At 46.0% G+C, this 16,526-nt stretch overlaps 1 protein-coding gene across 4 annotated transcripts in view; it reads right to left on the bottom strand.

Annotated features, from left to right (window-relative positions):
* PPCDC (phosphopantothenoylcysteine decarboxylase) overlaps positions 1–16,413 on the bottom strand; it is a 29,582-nt gene extending 13,169 nt beyond the window's left edge. Inside the window, exons 1-6 of one of the 4 annotated variants that reach the window (XR_005828966.1) lie at positions 16,239–16,413; positions 15,473–15,612; positions 14,140–14,306; positions 8,688–8,783; positions 5,500–5,628; positions 3,280–3,448 (exon numbers count right to left, since the gene is read on the bottom strand). Coding sequence is in view for 1 of the 4 variants with exons in the window: in XM_040601543.1 (XP_040457477.1) it covers positions 3,280–3,448; positions 5,500–5,628; positions 8,688–8,783; positions 14,140–14,292 (547 nt within the window). In the remaining 3 variants the exon portion in view is untranslated. Of the gene's footprint in view, positions 1–1,867; positions 1,945–3,279; positions 3,449–5,499; positions 5,629–8,687; positions 8,784–14,139; positions 14,307–15,472; positions 15,613–16,238 lie in introns of all 4 variants that reach the window. The other 3 variants (XR_005828967.1, XR_005828965.1, XM_040601543.1) reach the window with 3 other exon arrangements.
* Positions 16,414–16,526: the final 113 nt, after the last annotated feature.

Below are 16,526 nucleotides of genomic sequence, written 5' to 3'. Positions count from 1 at the left end.
CAGGTCCTGCTAAGTAAGAGAAATTCCCTGATTGCCTCTGCACAGTTCAGCAGAGCTACACCCTTCAAGAACATTTCCAAGGCCCTTCTTTGTCCTCCACCACCTGCTTCCTCAACATCTTTGGCAATTCACAGCTGGATTTTTAGGTTTAGCAGAGGAAAATCTTGCTAAGCAGCCTGTGACAGCACAGCTCATGCCTACAGATAGAAGTCTTCCAGTGTGCCAGGCTCTACAAATCCAGCGAAAAATAACAAAGATACCAGCAGTTTGGAAACATTTCTGCAAAGGCAGATTGTTGCAGGCCCACGTGTGGCACAGCACCTCTCAAAGCTCTCTTTATATTGTGGCACATGGATATCATCAAGGCCAACAGCCTTGGTAGCTTACATCTAACTATCCAATCAAGGAAACATTTTCATTGTCAATTCAATTTGTTATTTTAACTCTCTTTTAGCCAGACTCTATGTCTAAACCCACCCATTTACTAAGAAAAATTAATTAGGCAATGCTTGTAATGCAGAAACTCAGTGACAGTCAGGATCTGGCCCATTTCAGGTGAGACCAGCCACATCAGTTGAGGAAGACAAACCTCTTCTGTAGCAAGACAAACCACAATGTCAACAGACAGAACTGGTGCAAACTGAATCTCTTTTTTTCTGCACCAGATGCGTGAGCTTTGCTACCTACTGTTTGGATGGAAGCTGGGCAAACCCCTGTGTGGATGAAACCCACAAAACTGAAATTGCTGTGGAAGAAGAGGCCTTGGGGTGAAAGGCTTGAAAAAAAGAGGGGAAGAGAGGAAAAAGTCAGTGGTGGAGACTGTCTTGGGTCTTCAGAGACCTGGAGTCCATTACTGCTGTGCTGGTTTTGGCTGGGATAGAGTTCGTTTTCTTCATAGTAGCTAGTACGGGCTACGATTTGGATTTGTGCAGAAAAGTGTTGATAATTCAGGGTTGTTTTTCTTACTGCTGAGCAGTGCTTACACAGAGTCAAGGCTTTTTCTGCTTCTCCCACTGCCCCACCAGCGAGTAGGCTGGGGATGCACAGGAGCTGGGAGGGGACACAGCCAGGACAGCTGACCCCAGCTGTCCAGAGCGACATTCCATACCGTGTGGTGTCACGCTGAACAAAAACACTTTGGGGGAAGGCTGGCAAGGGGGTCACTGCTCCAGGACTGGTTGGGCATTGGACGGTTGGTGGTGACCAACTGTCTTCATTTACATCACTTGTCTGTCCTGGGTTTTATTTCTCTCTCTCAGTTATTTTCCTTTTCCTTATAATTTATTATTATTTTATTTCAATTACTAGAACTCTTTATCTCAACTCACAAGTTTTCTCACATTTAACCTTCCAATTCTCTCCCCCCATCCCACTGAGGGGGAATGAGCAAGCAGCTGTGTGGTGCTTAGTTGCTGGCTGGGGTTAAACCACGACAACTGCTTTGCCATACTTTTCCTACATACTGCCAGGAAAGTCCTGGTGTTTGCCAACAGGAATATCTTGTTGTGAATTGACTCACGAGCACAAGTGGGGTCCAGTCACATGTGGGTACTACTGCCCCAGCTGTTCGTACCATCCCTCTCCAAGGCTCCTTCAGGAGTTTGTTCTCACAGCAGAGACAGATGAACTGCGTGTGAAGCGGCTCCCAAATGACTGCTGGTGGAATGAGGTAACTCCCAGTCAGTGCTGGTTTACTTTGCCATTCTGAGTGACAAACCACAGCAATGCACATGCTGCTTCTCATGTGGCTCACATATCCCTGTCGCAAGTGTGGCACCCCCAGGAAAGGGGCAGGGCTGAGCAGCAGAAGGTGGAAATCACGTTCACCATCCAACTCTAATCCATTTGTGCTGGTGAGTCAACTCACGTGGCCCTGGTACATCTCAGATCCCCGTCTGTGAAACAGGGATGACAACACCACAGCTCTGCCTCAGGTACATGAACCTGCAAGAACAAGCACATGACCCATTAGAAGGCACTCAGCTGCTTACTACAGGAATAGAGATCCTGCATACATGTGCAAAAAGGGAAAAAATAAAAGACAAAAGAAGCTATGCCAGATGGCCTTTCCACTTCTGCCAAAATGTTTGCGCAGAACAACCTCTTTTGGGCATTTTCCCTTAATGTTATTACAAGTACGTAAGAAATTTGATGTAATCAGGTCTAAAATCCCAGCGGAAGCATAGTTATCCAGGATATTTCAACTGATGCCTGAGTTACTTGACTACACTTACCTAACTGTAAATATTTCTCACTATTCAGTTCCAAAACAACACTCTCTAGAAGCACTGCACCTACCCAAGAATTCAGAAACTAAGCCAGCCCTAGAATTTAACCATGAAAAACATTTTAACATCCTGTCTTCGCTACAGACTGTGTATTGAACTATCTGACAGAGTCGTTAAAATTCTGCTAGAGTTGGGGTTGTTAAACAGAAGTATGAGTATACTACTGTGCAGTGTGTCTAGAACTGGGTGACATTTTACAGAAAATTTGTCCAAGAAAATTTTGACTAAAATGAATCCATTCATCTAAATTGCTTGTCTAAAACCCCTTCTCAAAAACTTTCAAAAGTCAAAATACTTCCATTGAAAACAGCTCCTAAAAAACAAATGAGACCGTTTTAGTAGTATGTCTTAGCACTGCAAGTTAAGTTTTTTGAAGCTGAGCATGACAACTGTCCCTACCCCCCTCTTTCACTTCACAGATAAGTCTGATATCAAAACCCCAAATCAAAACTCGATTGGGAAGATTAAAAGTAACCCAGGCAACAAACAACAAATGTTAAATGCATGCCCTGCTACACCCTCAGCCACGTCTGCAAAGCACTTATTCTCACTGTCTGCTCTCAGGGATAAGATACTATCCTTATGTTAGAGATGAAGAACCGAGGCATGATAAAAACAGCCCACACTCACAGCAGAGGGCAAGGTCAGGACACCCAAATCCCAGGCTATTAATGCTCACCACAAAGCCTTCCTTCTCTTTGATCTACTCTCTGCTTGAATGAGTTATTTCTTTTAAATATCAGGCCTATCTAATGGCTCATTTGAAAGCCTGGTTTGGATGGTCTCTTAAGACTACTTAAAAATTAATGAACAAGAATAATAGATATCAGCTAGCACAGGGCAAAGCTTCAGTTTGTTTCTATAAAACGCTGGCAGTGAGCACCTGCTCCCTGCAGTTCAACAGGCCATACAGCAAAAGAATGCACATCCCTTCACAACAAGAGCAGCACTTGTGCAGGAAGAGAGTCAGAAGACACACAAAAGGACTGACCTTCATCTCCACACACTAGTTTCTTCACCACACAGGGGATCTCTGTGTAGCCAAAGCCTTTCAGCTGCTCCACCTGCTGAGCTGTGATGGGATGCTCCCACATGGCCGTGTTCATAGCAGGGCAGAAGAGCAGAGGTTTGCTCAGATCCCAAGCACGGATGACACAAGTCTGCAAAAGAAGCCAAGATGGGTTGTCTTTGCTCATTCCTTCACATCACTTCGCTGCACAGAAGCAATCTCCCAGCCTGGGCGTCATTAGAGGGCCAAACGCCTCAATCTGTCAGTGCAGCTGGACTAACCCACAGACAGACCCACAGGGCTGATACTAATTTGTATTACATTCCAGCAAAGCTCATCACTGACAGGCAAGAAAGATGAGAGGGGCTACAAAGAGGATAGATCCCACCCTACTCTGGCCTGGGGCCAAGCAAGCAGCCCAATTGCTGGAGCAAACCAAGCTGAAACACGAAGAGTGCAGACTGCCAGCCCGTGTGGGAGACCGAGAGAAGCTGAGGGGTGGCCACAGATCATATCATAAAGAAATCCCCAGGCAATACTTCAGATAAGCCAGCTGCAGAGCTGAACACAAAAAGTTGGCAAGTGAATCTTTTTTAAATGATATGCCAACTGGATCCATAACTCCTCACCAGGGAAGCACTGCTGCTTGCAGAATATAAATAGAGGATAACACGAACACATCTGGGCTGTTGCAGAAGATGCTGGCAGATTACAAACCACCTAGCAGCTCCTGCATGCTACAGGGAATCATATCTGACTCCCCATGAATACAGAACTTCCAGATAACCCAGTATCACCTCATCTCCTTAAAAAGACAAATGCTGATTGCTCTCAATGCAATCTCCATCAGTTTTCCTAGGTCTAGCAGCACTTAAATCATGCAAAGGGAGCTTCCCAGGTAGCCACAGCCCCTGGTGCAGGGTCTCTGCTCAGATCACCGAGTACTTACAAGAACCCTGCCCATCCTTTTTTATGCCCTATGACTTGAACCCTTCCCAGCACAGGAAAGTCTGCTAGAATCTGTTCTAACTTGCCAAGCAGCACCTCCAGCATCTGCTTGCCTTTGCTGGAGCTACCTCTTCCCTCCACAAGCTCTCTGAAAAGACTGGCAGGTGTTTGTGAAGCCACGCATACCTAACATCCTTCCTGAGCTCTTCCCTCTGCTACCACCATCACATCTATAGTACCAACCGGAGCCAGCAGGAAAAGACATTGCTCTTGTCCCTCCCACAGCTCTTTCTGGCTTCTCTGGGATCTCCAGTGATCTACTCATACAAATAAGAGCTGTTGCTCTGGGTGTATTTTGTTCATTTATATGCAGTTCCTCTTACCTGAACAGCTAAGTTGGTCATGCAGGGCTCCCTGGCCAGAGCTGATGCACTGCCCTCCGTTCCTAGTTCTTGCATTACTTGCCTGCTTGCATTACTGAAGGGCGATGAGCCACAGCAGCTTTGCAGATCTGCAGCTCCCTGGCAGATCTTTTGGGTGGTTAATGGTTATGCCTTCCCCTAATCAAGACCTAACACCTGGACACAAAGTGTTCAGACCCACTGAAGGTCATCATCACCTAGCAGAGAAGCACACTCTCTTTTAATACACTTTTTGATCAGCCTTTGAGCCAGAGCACTTTTAATACCAGAAAAACAAGTCTGAACAAGCCAAATCCCCTGTAGCTGAAACTGGAAGGTAAGTAATTGTGAACATGTTTGAATTTCTGTGCTATGCAGTTAGGTGAGGGAGGAGGTGAGGTAGCAGGAAGTAAACAGTTTTATCTGATCTCACAGGTGTCTTTCCAGATTGCATCTAAAAAATGCAGAGAGAAACCCAAAAGTTAGAGCAAGGGTGTGTGTGTGTGTGTGTGTGCGCGCGCGCATGCGTGCGTGTGTGTAGGTAGAAAGAGAAAAATACCACCCATCAGAAAAATCAAGAGAGATAAAGCAGGGACTGGGAAACAATGGAAGAGGCTGACAGAGCCAAGAAGTGGAAAGGGATGTAAGTCAGGGAAGGAAAGAACGACTATTTGAGAAGGAACAGGGGAACCATACTGAAGGGAGAGAGAGACAAACACACGAAGTGAGAGCAGAACATGCAAATCTCACTGTTCTCGATGCTGCAGAAGCGCAAGAGTTTCCATGAAAGAAAGGTCAGACAGTCTAACGCTGGGAGGTGAGAGAACTGTCAGGCAGAGCTCTGGTTACTCACCAGCAGGTTGTCACAGATGCCATTTGCAAGCTTTGCCAGCGTGTTTGCATCAAGAGGTGCCACCAACATAAGGTCAGCCCACCGCCTAAGCTCAATGTGCAGGACTGGGTCCGAACGACCTTTCCACAGCTGCGGATGAGACAAGATGCAGATTACCAAACCCTCACAATGACCACTGTGAACGACAGGCACTTCATCAATCCCACCTTAGTAACCACCACGGAAACTTAAGGAGAAAGAATTACTCTCACATCAAGCAAGATCTGACAGAATGGGGAGCCAGGGACTGCAGGCACAGTGCTCCCTTTTCCGATTCCCCCCACCTCCTCCAGTGAAGGCCGTCTTGCAGCTACGTTTCGGAAGCACGCCTAATGGATGGCATTGACAACACTCGGTGCTCTACAAATGGGTATCCTTTCCACACAAAGACCATTCACACGTCCAACAACCACAAATATCAACTCACAGGAAAGAGCTTTCCCCATCCACTTCCCATTCTCATCATCCCTCAGCTTCAGAATTGTCCGTAAGAGCATATCTGAGCGGAGGAAAGAGCTCCATCCTATCAGCCAGCTGAAGCCAGACAGGATGAAACCAGGGGTCACGTTTCCTGAGGAAACCATGTGATTTATAAGCTCTGCATTTCTTTGAAGTGAACTGACCACTGTCTTTTAACGAGGTATAGACCCCTAACTGCACAAGTCACTTTCAATTCGGATGTGCACCCCTACACATACTCACAGCAGCAAAGTAAACCCTCCTAAGTACAGTAGGGAACAGTCCTGTTGGTTTTCTCTAGGATGGATGAAGTTTAGCCAGCTGAGTACCTTCCTCCTCTCTTGGCTCTTAAGTGAATATTTCTATTTTCACAAAAACTCGAAGTTGCTCAGGAGAGGCCTGGTCTTTTCATAAGAGCGCAGTTAACTGGGAAAACGTCAAGAGAAGCAGCAAACAGCATCAGATGCTTAATCCCCAGAGGACACACACAACCACAGGCCAGCAAGAGGCACATCAGGGCCACAAACTGTTCCTTCTCTGAGTCACTGGAAACCACAACAAAAAGACAGCATCCGGAAAGCTGGTGCTTCCTAACACCTTTCCCATCTCCTCCACTCATTTCTATGTTTTCTAGAAGCGCTGAAAATCGTAGCTTTATTTTCAGAGTGAAATATCTCACAAACAGATGCTAGGTGGGCTTATTTCCCTGGCTGGAACAGGTTGCCCTGAGCAGCTGTGGCTGCCTCATCCCTGGCAGTGCCCAAGGCCAGGCTGGATGGGGCTGGGAGCAACCTGGGCTGGTGGGGGGTGTCAGTGCCCATGGCAGGGGGGTGCGACTGGGTGATCTTTAAGGTCCCATCCAACCCACACCATTCTGTGATTCCCACCCTTATGTCAGAACAGCATGTTATAAGGGTTCCATGCCTGCTTTCAGTGTGCCAGCAGACCTCAAAGCCTGCCTTGCACCCCTTCTATCACGCCACCAAGGATTCCTCAGAAATCTCCTAGACCCGCAGGAAACCTTCCCGGCCATTGCCATTAGCCTGCCTCTCTCCACATAAAAGTGATGCTCACATGGGAAAGCATTAGCAAGATACTGGTAAAGAGCAGATCCCCTTGTACTCAGATCAGTACTGTAAAGATAAAACATACAGAAAAATAAATGTTAATGTTTATACACTCTTCATACTCAGGGACTCTCAAAGCATGTCAGCAAAACTGTAGTGAAGAGAAAAAAAGCCATTTTACAAGGTCTAGAGATGTTCACAGCCCTGTACAACTGAGGTATCCCTTACGGGAATGGCTCTTCTATGTATGCACACGAGCACAGATGCAGATACCTCTGAGATAATGTCCTGGTTTGGCTGGGACAGTTAATTTTCTTCTTAGTAGCTGGTACAATGCTGTGTTCTGGATATAGTATGAAAATAATATGAGAATAATGTTGATAACACACTGATGGTTTTAGCTGTTGCCAAGTAATGCTTACTCTAAATCAAGAACTTTTCAAGTTTCCCATGGTCTGCCAGCGAGCAGGTGCACAAGAAGCAGGAGGAAACACAGCCAGGACAGCTGACCCGAACTGGCCAAAGGGATATTCCATACCATAGAATGTCATGCTCAGTATATAAACTGGGGGGAGTAGGCCGATTGCTGCTCGGGGAGTGGCTGGGCATTGGTCAGCAGGTGGTGAGCAATTGTGCATCGTTTGGTTTTTTTCTTTTGGTTTTTATTCCTCTCTCTCCTTTTCTTTGCAATTATTATATTTTATTTCATTTCAGTTATTAAATCGTTCGTATCTCAACCCGTAAGTTTTACCTTTTTCCCCAATTCTCCCCCCCCATCCTGCTGCAAAGGGGAATGTGAGTGGGTGGCTGCGTTAGTCTCTGGCTGGGGTTAAACCACAACAGACAAACACTACTCCCAGCAGGAGAAGCTCTCTGACTTCCAGCCACATGTCATACTGGTGCATGACATATCCAGGTACTGGCCTTCCTCTGCACCACCACACCAGGGTGGCCCTACCAGCACAAGGTCACCCAGCCAGACACCAGGCTGAGTTTTAAAGCAACGCGAGTAGTTTTGCAACTGTCAGCGATATCTGCAGATTTAGAATACTTAGCATTAAGGAGAATTAAACTGTTGCATTCGTGACAAATATGACTCATGACAAGCACCAAACACCCTCACTGCGGCTCTGCAGCGGCTTTCTTGACATTTCCTGACACTGCTCTCAGAGCTGCAGATAGCAGCTGAGCACAGGGTGGTGAGAGACCACTTCTACCCCCACAGCTTGCTGCAAGTCTGCTAGGGCAGTACAAAATCCTCCGGTACAGCCAGGGCAGCCTTTCTTTCCTTCCTCATTTACAGCATGGTTGGAATCACATTCTTTGGAAGCCACAATTCAAAAGACACGTCACTACAACAAAGTCGTAAGCATTGGCCCAGGATTAAAAAATAAATAAATGGGGTCTCTTGCACAGAAACATAGAGGAGCACTTTTGTTTGCTGTTCAGTGCTTGAACAACTAAGTGAATCCCCCAGGGAGCCTGTGTTTTTTCTGAAGCAACTCATTGCCCTTCTGGAAGTAGAAGGCACAAGTGCATGACAAAAGTACTTGAATTACAAAACGTGTGGCTAGTGAGGACAGGACAGAAGCCCCTGCAGTCTCCTAAGGAAGAACCACTCACCTGCCATTCATCTTCGTCGCTATAGAGGGTGACAGGAATCTCCTGGACATCATAGAAATGCTTTGCTCTCTCAGTAGTGACCACCTTCACTTCGAGCTAATCAGAAAAGAAAGACAGACCAATGGTTAGATTTGTGGACAATCCTGTAAAGCCTGCAAAGATTCTGAAAGCTATGTGGATTCTCAGAGGACCTTCCCCTATTCATGGTTGAAAGGCCAGGACACCACAGGTATTCATGAGAGCCAAAGACTCATTTCATGCCACCCTAAAATGGGCAGGTGATTAGTCACTGCCTGCTGAACACGTTCACATGGCCAGTTCACAGCGGGGACAGCGGAGAGGACAGAGCAGGTCAGAACGAGATGCAGTTCTGCACAGAACTTCAAAGAGACAGCAAGAAGCAGCAAACCAAAACTCTGTGAAAGATGTCCTTTAATCTCAAAATATGCCTGCCAAAGGGAGCAGAAGAGCATCTTGCCTCAGTGATTCCCTTAACCGCAGCACAGAGGACTGTCGAGGGGTGGCATGCCTACACAGCACTCACAGGATCACTCTTCCCACACTTGGAGCCAAGAGGAAGTTCTGTGCCAAGGGAAAGCACAGTGCTGAGCGATCAAAAGAACTGCTGAGGGACAAGCAGGTTAGTTGGGGCTCAGCCCCACCAGTGCAAAGCAGGCCCGCCTCTGCTGCACAAGCAAGAGCTGCTTTTGAAAACATAGAATTATTTCTTGGTGAAACGGACCACCTTGTGCACCCCTCTGTTGCTTTCTGCCCCTGCCTCTCTCTCTCTGATCTCCTGGGGGGAGGTAGCTGCAGATTACTGGATACTACTTTTTAAAACCGTGTTGATCAGATTTGCTCCAGCCAGGGTAAAAATACCAGAAGCAAGTCAGAGTTGTATCTTCCAGCTATCTGTCCTATCAGGGTAACAGGGTAAGACATTGGAAAAAGGAAAACATCTATGTAGGTATATTCAGAGGGTTTCTGTGCAACCAAAACAGTAAACCAGCAGCCTCCACGAAGGAAAGAGAGGCTGGGGCAAAGTATATGAAGGTTCTCAGAAATCTTAGATAAACCTGCCTGCCTTCTTGAAAGCCAGTGGAACCTTCAGTTAAATGGTATATACTGGGGAAACCCTATCATGTTCCGATGTTTATTTGACGTGCACACTTATGAGGTGCTAAGGTACCCTAAGACATGAGAACCTTTCATTTCCCCCTGCAGAAATCTTAACAAACAGAAAAAAGGGTTTTCTCCATAGTTTCTACTCATTGCATGACCTGCTCGAAGCTGTAGCTCTGACAAATGTCACGAACAGCTGCCTGGCACATGCAGTGAACCAGAGGTGCTCTACACACCCCAGCATCAGCCCCAAAGCAGAGCCAGTGTTGGAGCAGCTCTGCATGCGCTGATCACCTGAGCAGGACACAAAACTGTATTTCCAACTGCAATTCCTTCCAAGGATGTACCTTAAAATCAGTCAACAGACAGGCGAACACACGGGGGGAACGTTCCGAAAAGACTGGTAATGTGGAAGACGCACCTCAGGCCACCAATTATAGTGAAAAATAACCCTTCTCATTGTTATTGGCCATTTCCAACCACCATCTGCTCCTTCAAACAGTTCACAGTGCAACCCACTGCGTGGCTCTATTAGCCCAACAGAGACAGGGAGAAACCAACCTCACCAACAACTCATTCCTGCTAGAAACTGTGGCCTGAGGTACAAAACTGATGAAGCACTCACTCTGTGCACTCTTGCTAAAACCAACTGCTGAAAACCTCCAACCTCCAAGAAGCTATCTTCAACAGCAGCGGTTGAAGTGACAAAACATGTTAACCTATCTCCCCAACACTATCTACTGAACTGGGAATGGAGCAGTGTTGATTATCTGCACCCTACATGACTAGAACAACAGCTGGGAGTAGTGGAAAATCCCAGCCTTAGCACATCATGGTCTTTGGTAATTTTACCTATTTCCTGAAGAAAAAGTAATGGGAAAATATAGCTGCACCTAACACCAGTATTTGGTACTATATGGTTGGTTCGTTGCCTCTTCTAAATGTCTGCTCTTTTTCAGGTGACCCTAACTTGGAATCACAGCTGCACTTCTAGTGCTTTCAAGTGTGAAGATCATATTCACAGCAATCGACCGTATTGTTTCCATACTAACCTCACCTCACAGGAAGCTGTTTGGAGCCAAGCAGCAACACCCACAAAGGTGCTAACGCTGCGCTCTGCTATGCCATGGGCTTCAGTGAGGTGTTAACCTCGCAGTCTGCAAACTACTATTTATTTGGTGATTTTAAAGAGCAATGTGCAGTTTAAGGGGCACGTCTGCTCTCTGAAATGGTACCAGTAGGCCAGGTCTGCACCAAAAGTTTTCAGCAGGAGTGTTTGTTAGTGGTGTTTCTTATTTTACAGTTAGCCATAACGGTATAAGGATTTTTAGGTGATACAACTCGATGTACCAGACAACATATTTTGTCACTTGCTACTTCAATTGCATCATTATTCAAAATTTTCTAATCTACACCAGAAAGACCCCTCTAAGGACACATAAAAATCCCCAGAAGACACCGCTTTTTTTTTTTTTAAAGATAGTTGCATAACCATCTCCAGTCTTATATTTCTTCGAAGCATAAGCACAGGAATAGGGAATAGCTGGCTATCGCATCCTGCATCCAACCCACTACAAACCAGAGCATACCAGAGGGAAGTTCAAGGTCTCCGAGTGGTGGTGGCTCCACCACTCCCCCAAGAAAGTTATTCTATTAGTCAAATATTCTCCCTAATTTAAGGTTTTCTGTTGGGGTGGGCTCCTGATGCCCTTGTTCTGAGCAAGTCCTTCAAGTCCCTCCAGCTATGTTGGAAAGAGATCAGTGTTCTCAAGATCACTTTAGCCTACATAGTTTTTTCTATTTAGCTGGCACACCCTCAGCTTGCCTGTGGATATATCTCTGCTTAAACAGTAAAGGCAGTCTAGCCACCCTCAGAAACTCCTTTACTGGAGACTACTTAGAGCTCTTTTACTTGGAGCACTTAAGTCAATTCTCCAAAATAAACTTTACTGCAAAACTGCTGTCCTGTGTTCACGCAATATTGTCAGTCTCTGTTAGAGAATTCTCCCGTGGCAGCCGTTTCTACTCAGGGTTAAGGGCGTGTGTGCGTGATTTTTTTTCCACAAGTTTCTCAGTTTTGACAGCAAAATCTTTACGGACAGACCGAGCTTTGGTAACAACTGCTGCAGAAGAGAATGAGTAGCTTCCCTGTTAAATGGCAACTACAAGCTGATGCAGAGGCTACCTGGTAGGAGCACAATGAAATGACGTGACATGATTTAAGTCCAGATGATGTCCCGTAGCTTCAAGAGCAACACATTCCACCCACAGAGAAGTCTGTTGCTGCCTTTCTTTATGACTAACCAATATCCTGCCAATATGATTCTTGTCATCTTATTCGTGCCAGGCCATTCAAAAATTCTGGGAATCAGCCTGAGACAATGCGTGTGAGCATAGCGCTGCCACAAGAGCTACCCACAGCATCTTGACCAGACACTATGTGCTGCCTACCCACAACACCAGGTGCAAGGGTAATAACCTGAAAGGTGTAAACTGATGCCGTCTGAATTTCCTAGATCTTCAAAGAGGTTAAACAAAAGGCAGTAAGATGTAGTCACATCCATTACCACCCTCAGGAGATGTTAAAGTTTAATGAGTGCAAAATCACACTGCAAAGTTGTTCATCAAAGATCATTTCAGCCAAAACATCAATTTAAACTAACCAGTCTGGTTTCAAGCTGCTGACCACATCTCCTTTGGTGTCAAAGCCTCCCTCTGCTCCTGCCCTGCTTCTACCGATGGCTTTTTAAAGTTCTGTTCCATCAGTAAAGAAACTGATGCAACAGGCTTGTGCAGGACTTAAACTCAATGGAAAAATTACACTGACTCAGCAGGCTTCAGATCAGGTCTTAAAATCACATCAGGAATGAATAAATAACTTTAATTAGTAAATTAAGTACTACAAGCTCCTGGACTGGACACTTCAGTTCTGCTTTTTATGCAACTAAAGCCTAAAATCAGAGGCCACAAAGCCCGCAACGGATGTCACAAAACCTATGGGCCTTCACAGTGAATTGAGGTCCAGCCGCCTGCAGTTTTTAATTATGAATCAAATGCTCAGAGAGAAGGAATGCATTTGACCTAGATTCCTGTAGTGGATGATTTACATTCTTCCTGTCATCTGCAAAGAAGGATCTTCCAAGCACCAAGAGCAAAGGAAAAGAGACAACAGCAAAGCCCATCCAAGAGACAGAGGATTAGAAGGTGCATATCCCTGGCTCTGGTCTGGTCAGCCCCCTTCCTTGCTATCATTTTTCTTTGGCCTTCTTACTTTGGCCTAGGACCTTTGGCCTCACTCATCATTTCAGGTCACGTAATAAATTAACTGAGGTCCCTCTTTGCAATCCACAACGCCAACCCAACTGGCAGAACTGGTGCCCAACTGATCACCAAATCTTTAGTACCCTTTCCAGCTGGGATATCAATATGAGCCAGATAAGTCAGAGTTACTCAGGGATTGCACTTCTAACTCTACATTAATGTATCTACCTATAAGGTAAAGCCTCCCAAATCATCCAAAAGGATACTCATTAAGAACTCTAAGCAACATATCTGCATATTTAAGTGCACCCTCTTGCTCCTGCCACTCTTTCATTTCACTGCTCCAAAACATTTGCTCCATTTCTTAAAAGCTAAAGGTTTTCTGTATTTTCCTCTAACTTTATTCTACAGCAAAAGTTAGCATGGTTCCCTGCCTGATTCTAGTCACCAGTGGCCTCTGCTGGACACCTCTGTTATTCCAGACAATAAACTAGTAAAAAACTTCAATGCACAGACACATATAGCAGCTTGTATTTTCTGTTTTTACAAGACCTGGTTTCCCTTTGTTTGTCAGACATCTTTGCAATCTCCATATCTCACCTATGGAAAATCACAGTATCCTAGTGACAGATTTCAAGTTCCAGAAAACATCACCTGTGTCTGTAGCCAGATCTGATAATTCAACTGACAAGGACATATTCCAGGGAAAAAAAACAAACCCACAAAGAGCTATTTAATAATTTTTGAGAGAATTAAGCAAGCTGAGCTGAACAACAGTACTTTCATACTCCAGAATTTAAATGTCTGTTTATGCAAACATCCAGGGGTGGTTAGTGCTCTTTAAGCCTGATGGAAAGCTAACTTTTAAGTGTAGATAAGTATGAAATTATAGGAAAAAGTCTTAATTTATTTTTAAAAACAGGAGGAATGCGCCCCCAAAAAATTTTCAAACTTAAGAGCTCAAAGCCAGAACGAACATTTCATTTCAACAGAAGCCATGTAAACTCTCTTCAAAAAGAGAAACAGGGTAACAGCAACTTTACAATACTCTACCAAGAGATTTACTCACCCCAGTGATTTTCAGCAATTCGGTGATAAGGAGAGGCAGCTTCAGGGCAGCCACACTTCCCGTCACACCCACCAGGACATGGTATTTTTTCTCCGGCACAGGTGAGCTCTTTTCTGCAGGAAGCCCTGGTTCTGGTGGGGAGAAGGGCTCCATGCTCCAATCAAACACTACAAGCACACAAACAGACACTTGATTAACGGTTCCTCCGAGCAAGGCTAGCAGAGCAGGACCCCAACACCGACGCACCCCTGAGCGCAGGGACCTAAGCCTGGACTATGAAGGACCCAGAGTAATTCAGCCTGAGGATGAACACTCAGACCTTGATCCACAAAGCTTCCAATCATCAGCAGACATTTAAGCATAGCACTAGCCTATTCCTTCTGTTTAATTACAATTGTCTCTCAGATACTGGTAAACAGAACGCTAAAACCTGTGCAGGCAGGCCACAAAAGTGTTCTGGTAAAGCCCACAGCCCCCAAAACAAAGATACTCTCTTACATGTTGAACATGGTCCAGAATTTACAATAAACGCACCTATCACACTGAGTGCTGGGAAGACATGCAACCCCCTGCTAAGTCGGTTTCCCTTCGCACTCTCTGGTGAGTAACAAACGCAGGGAGGCATTTTAATAATTAAAAATCTGGGGGCCCTGAGGCAAGCATTATCACCTTACTTCCTAGTGTATCACTACATATTTACAGCAGCACTGGAAATAACTCCCTATTAGGTGGGGAAAAAGACAAAACAGCGAATAAGAGGTAGAACACAACAGCCCACTGACTGAAAACACGTTTTCAGGGATGTGAAAGTCAGAACTGCTCGCTCCTCCAGCGGCACCAAGCAAAGCAATCTGCAGGGCGACGTAGCCACTTTGGGAGGCAGGCTGAGCCAGCAGCTTTAGCTCAGCTCTCCTGCCTCCTCCCAGCTTCCCTGTGCCGCTGCCATACCGATAAATTGCAAATTTTCTTGTGAGGAAAAGCATTCCTCCACAGAACTGATGTGAACGTCTCTGCTTAACAAGTAATTAGCAAAGGGTAAATTCACTTCCTGAAAAATCTGAAAAACGCATTTCTAGGAAAGATTAGCATGTTTCTAGTAAAGAATCTAGAGATTTAGTAGTCCGCTCCTTTTTAGTGACATCCTTGTTACTCAGAGCAATATAATATATATATTACTCGGAATAATACATAATACGTAGTATTACTTGGAAGCATTTTGGGTAGAACAAAAAGGAAAAAAATAAAAAAAAAAGAGGTGTTTATGCTGCTCTTGTTTTCAGCCCCAACTCGGATGTTGGGGCGAGGGGCTGGATTCCAAAAGAGAGGAACTTACCCCTTCGGTCACTCCCCAGATTGACACAGGGGCTGGTTTACTTTAGGCTCCTTCACGCCTGTGCAGCAATTCCACGGAGGTCTGACCTGCACACCCAGGCGCACCAGCACAAACAGCCTTCCCAACCTCCTTGCACCCATCTGCTGCCACACAACAGCAATAACATGCTTTTTCCATGCTCTGCTTGGAATTAATGTGCTTAACTCGGGCCCCTGAGGTTTCTCTGTGTGTTTATAAAAAAATTGCTAGGGTAAGAGCACCATTTCAGCTTCAGCTTCTAGGCACTGATTAGCAAGAGTAATTAGAGGCACGGAAATGCAGCACGCACATTAGCTAGATGATTTCAACACTACTGCAGCACTTTACATGTTTATCTATATCTAATTAAAATTAACGCCATCACAGCAAGGAAAACATCCACTTCCCTTATGATTACTAGATGACAATTAATTCACTGAAGCATACACATCTTAAAGCCTGGGGAATAAGACATTATTTTTTAATAGGCAGCTTTCAAAAAGGGCTATTAACGATAAAACAAAAGCGCAGGGCGCTGGGCTGCGCTTCCCTCTGATCCTAACACAGCTCTGGGGAGCCAGCTAGGAAGCCAATACAAAGCAAGCAGTTTACAGGCCTACTTAGCTGTGTTATTAGCTTTTTAAATGCCTCAGTTACTCTGGAAACAGCTCCAAAAGGCCGCTGAGGCAGAGAACAGAACCGAGAAACCCCGGGGATTTCCAAACGTAAACAAACAACGTTTATATACCGGCAGAGGCACGACGGAGCGCGGGCAGGAGGGACAGGAGAGCGACAACTCCCCGTGCTCAAGCCTCAGCGACGGCGGGGCCCCAGCCGCGGCCTGCTCCCGCGGCAGCCCCGTCCCGCCTCACCGCCCGTTGTCGCCCAGCAACGGGGTGGCGCCCCCGCCGCGCCCCGGAAGGCGAAGGGCACGCTGGGAGCGCGGCCCCGCCCGGCGCTGGCTGCGCATGCGCGCGCGGCGGGGGCGGTGACACGGCGGGGGCGGTGACACGGCGGGGGCGGTGACACGGCGGGG

Source organism: Falco naumanni, chromosome 7 (genome assembly GCF_017639655.2).
Source record: "Falco naumanni isolate bFalNau1 chromosome 7, bFalNau1.pat, whole genome shotgun sequence".
Lineage (NCBI taxonomy): Eukaryota > Metazoa > Chordata > Aves > Falconiformes > Falconidae > Falco > Falco naumanni.
This window is presented reverse-complemented; position numbering and strand designations above follow the sequence as displayed.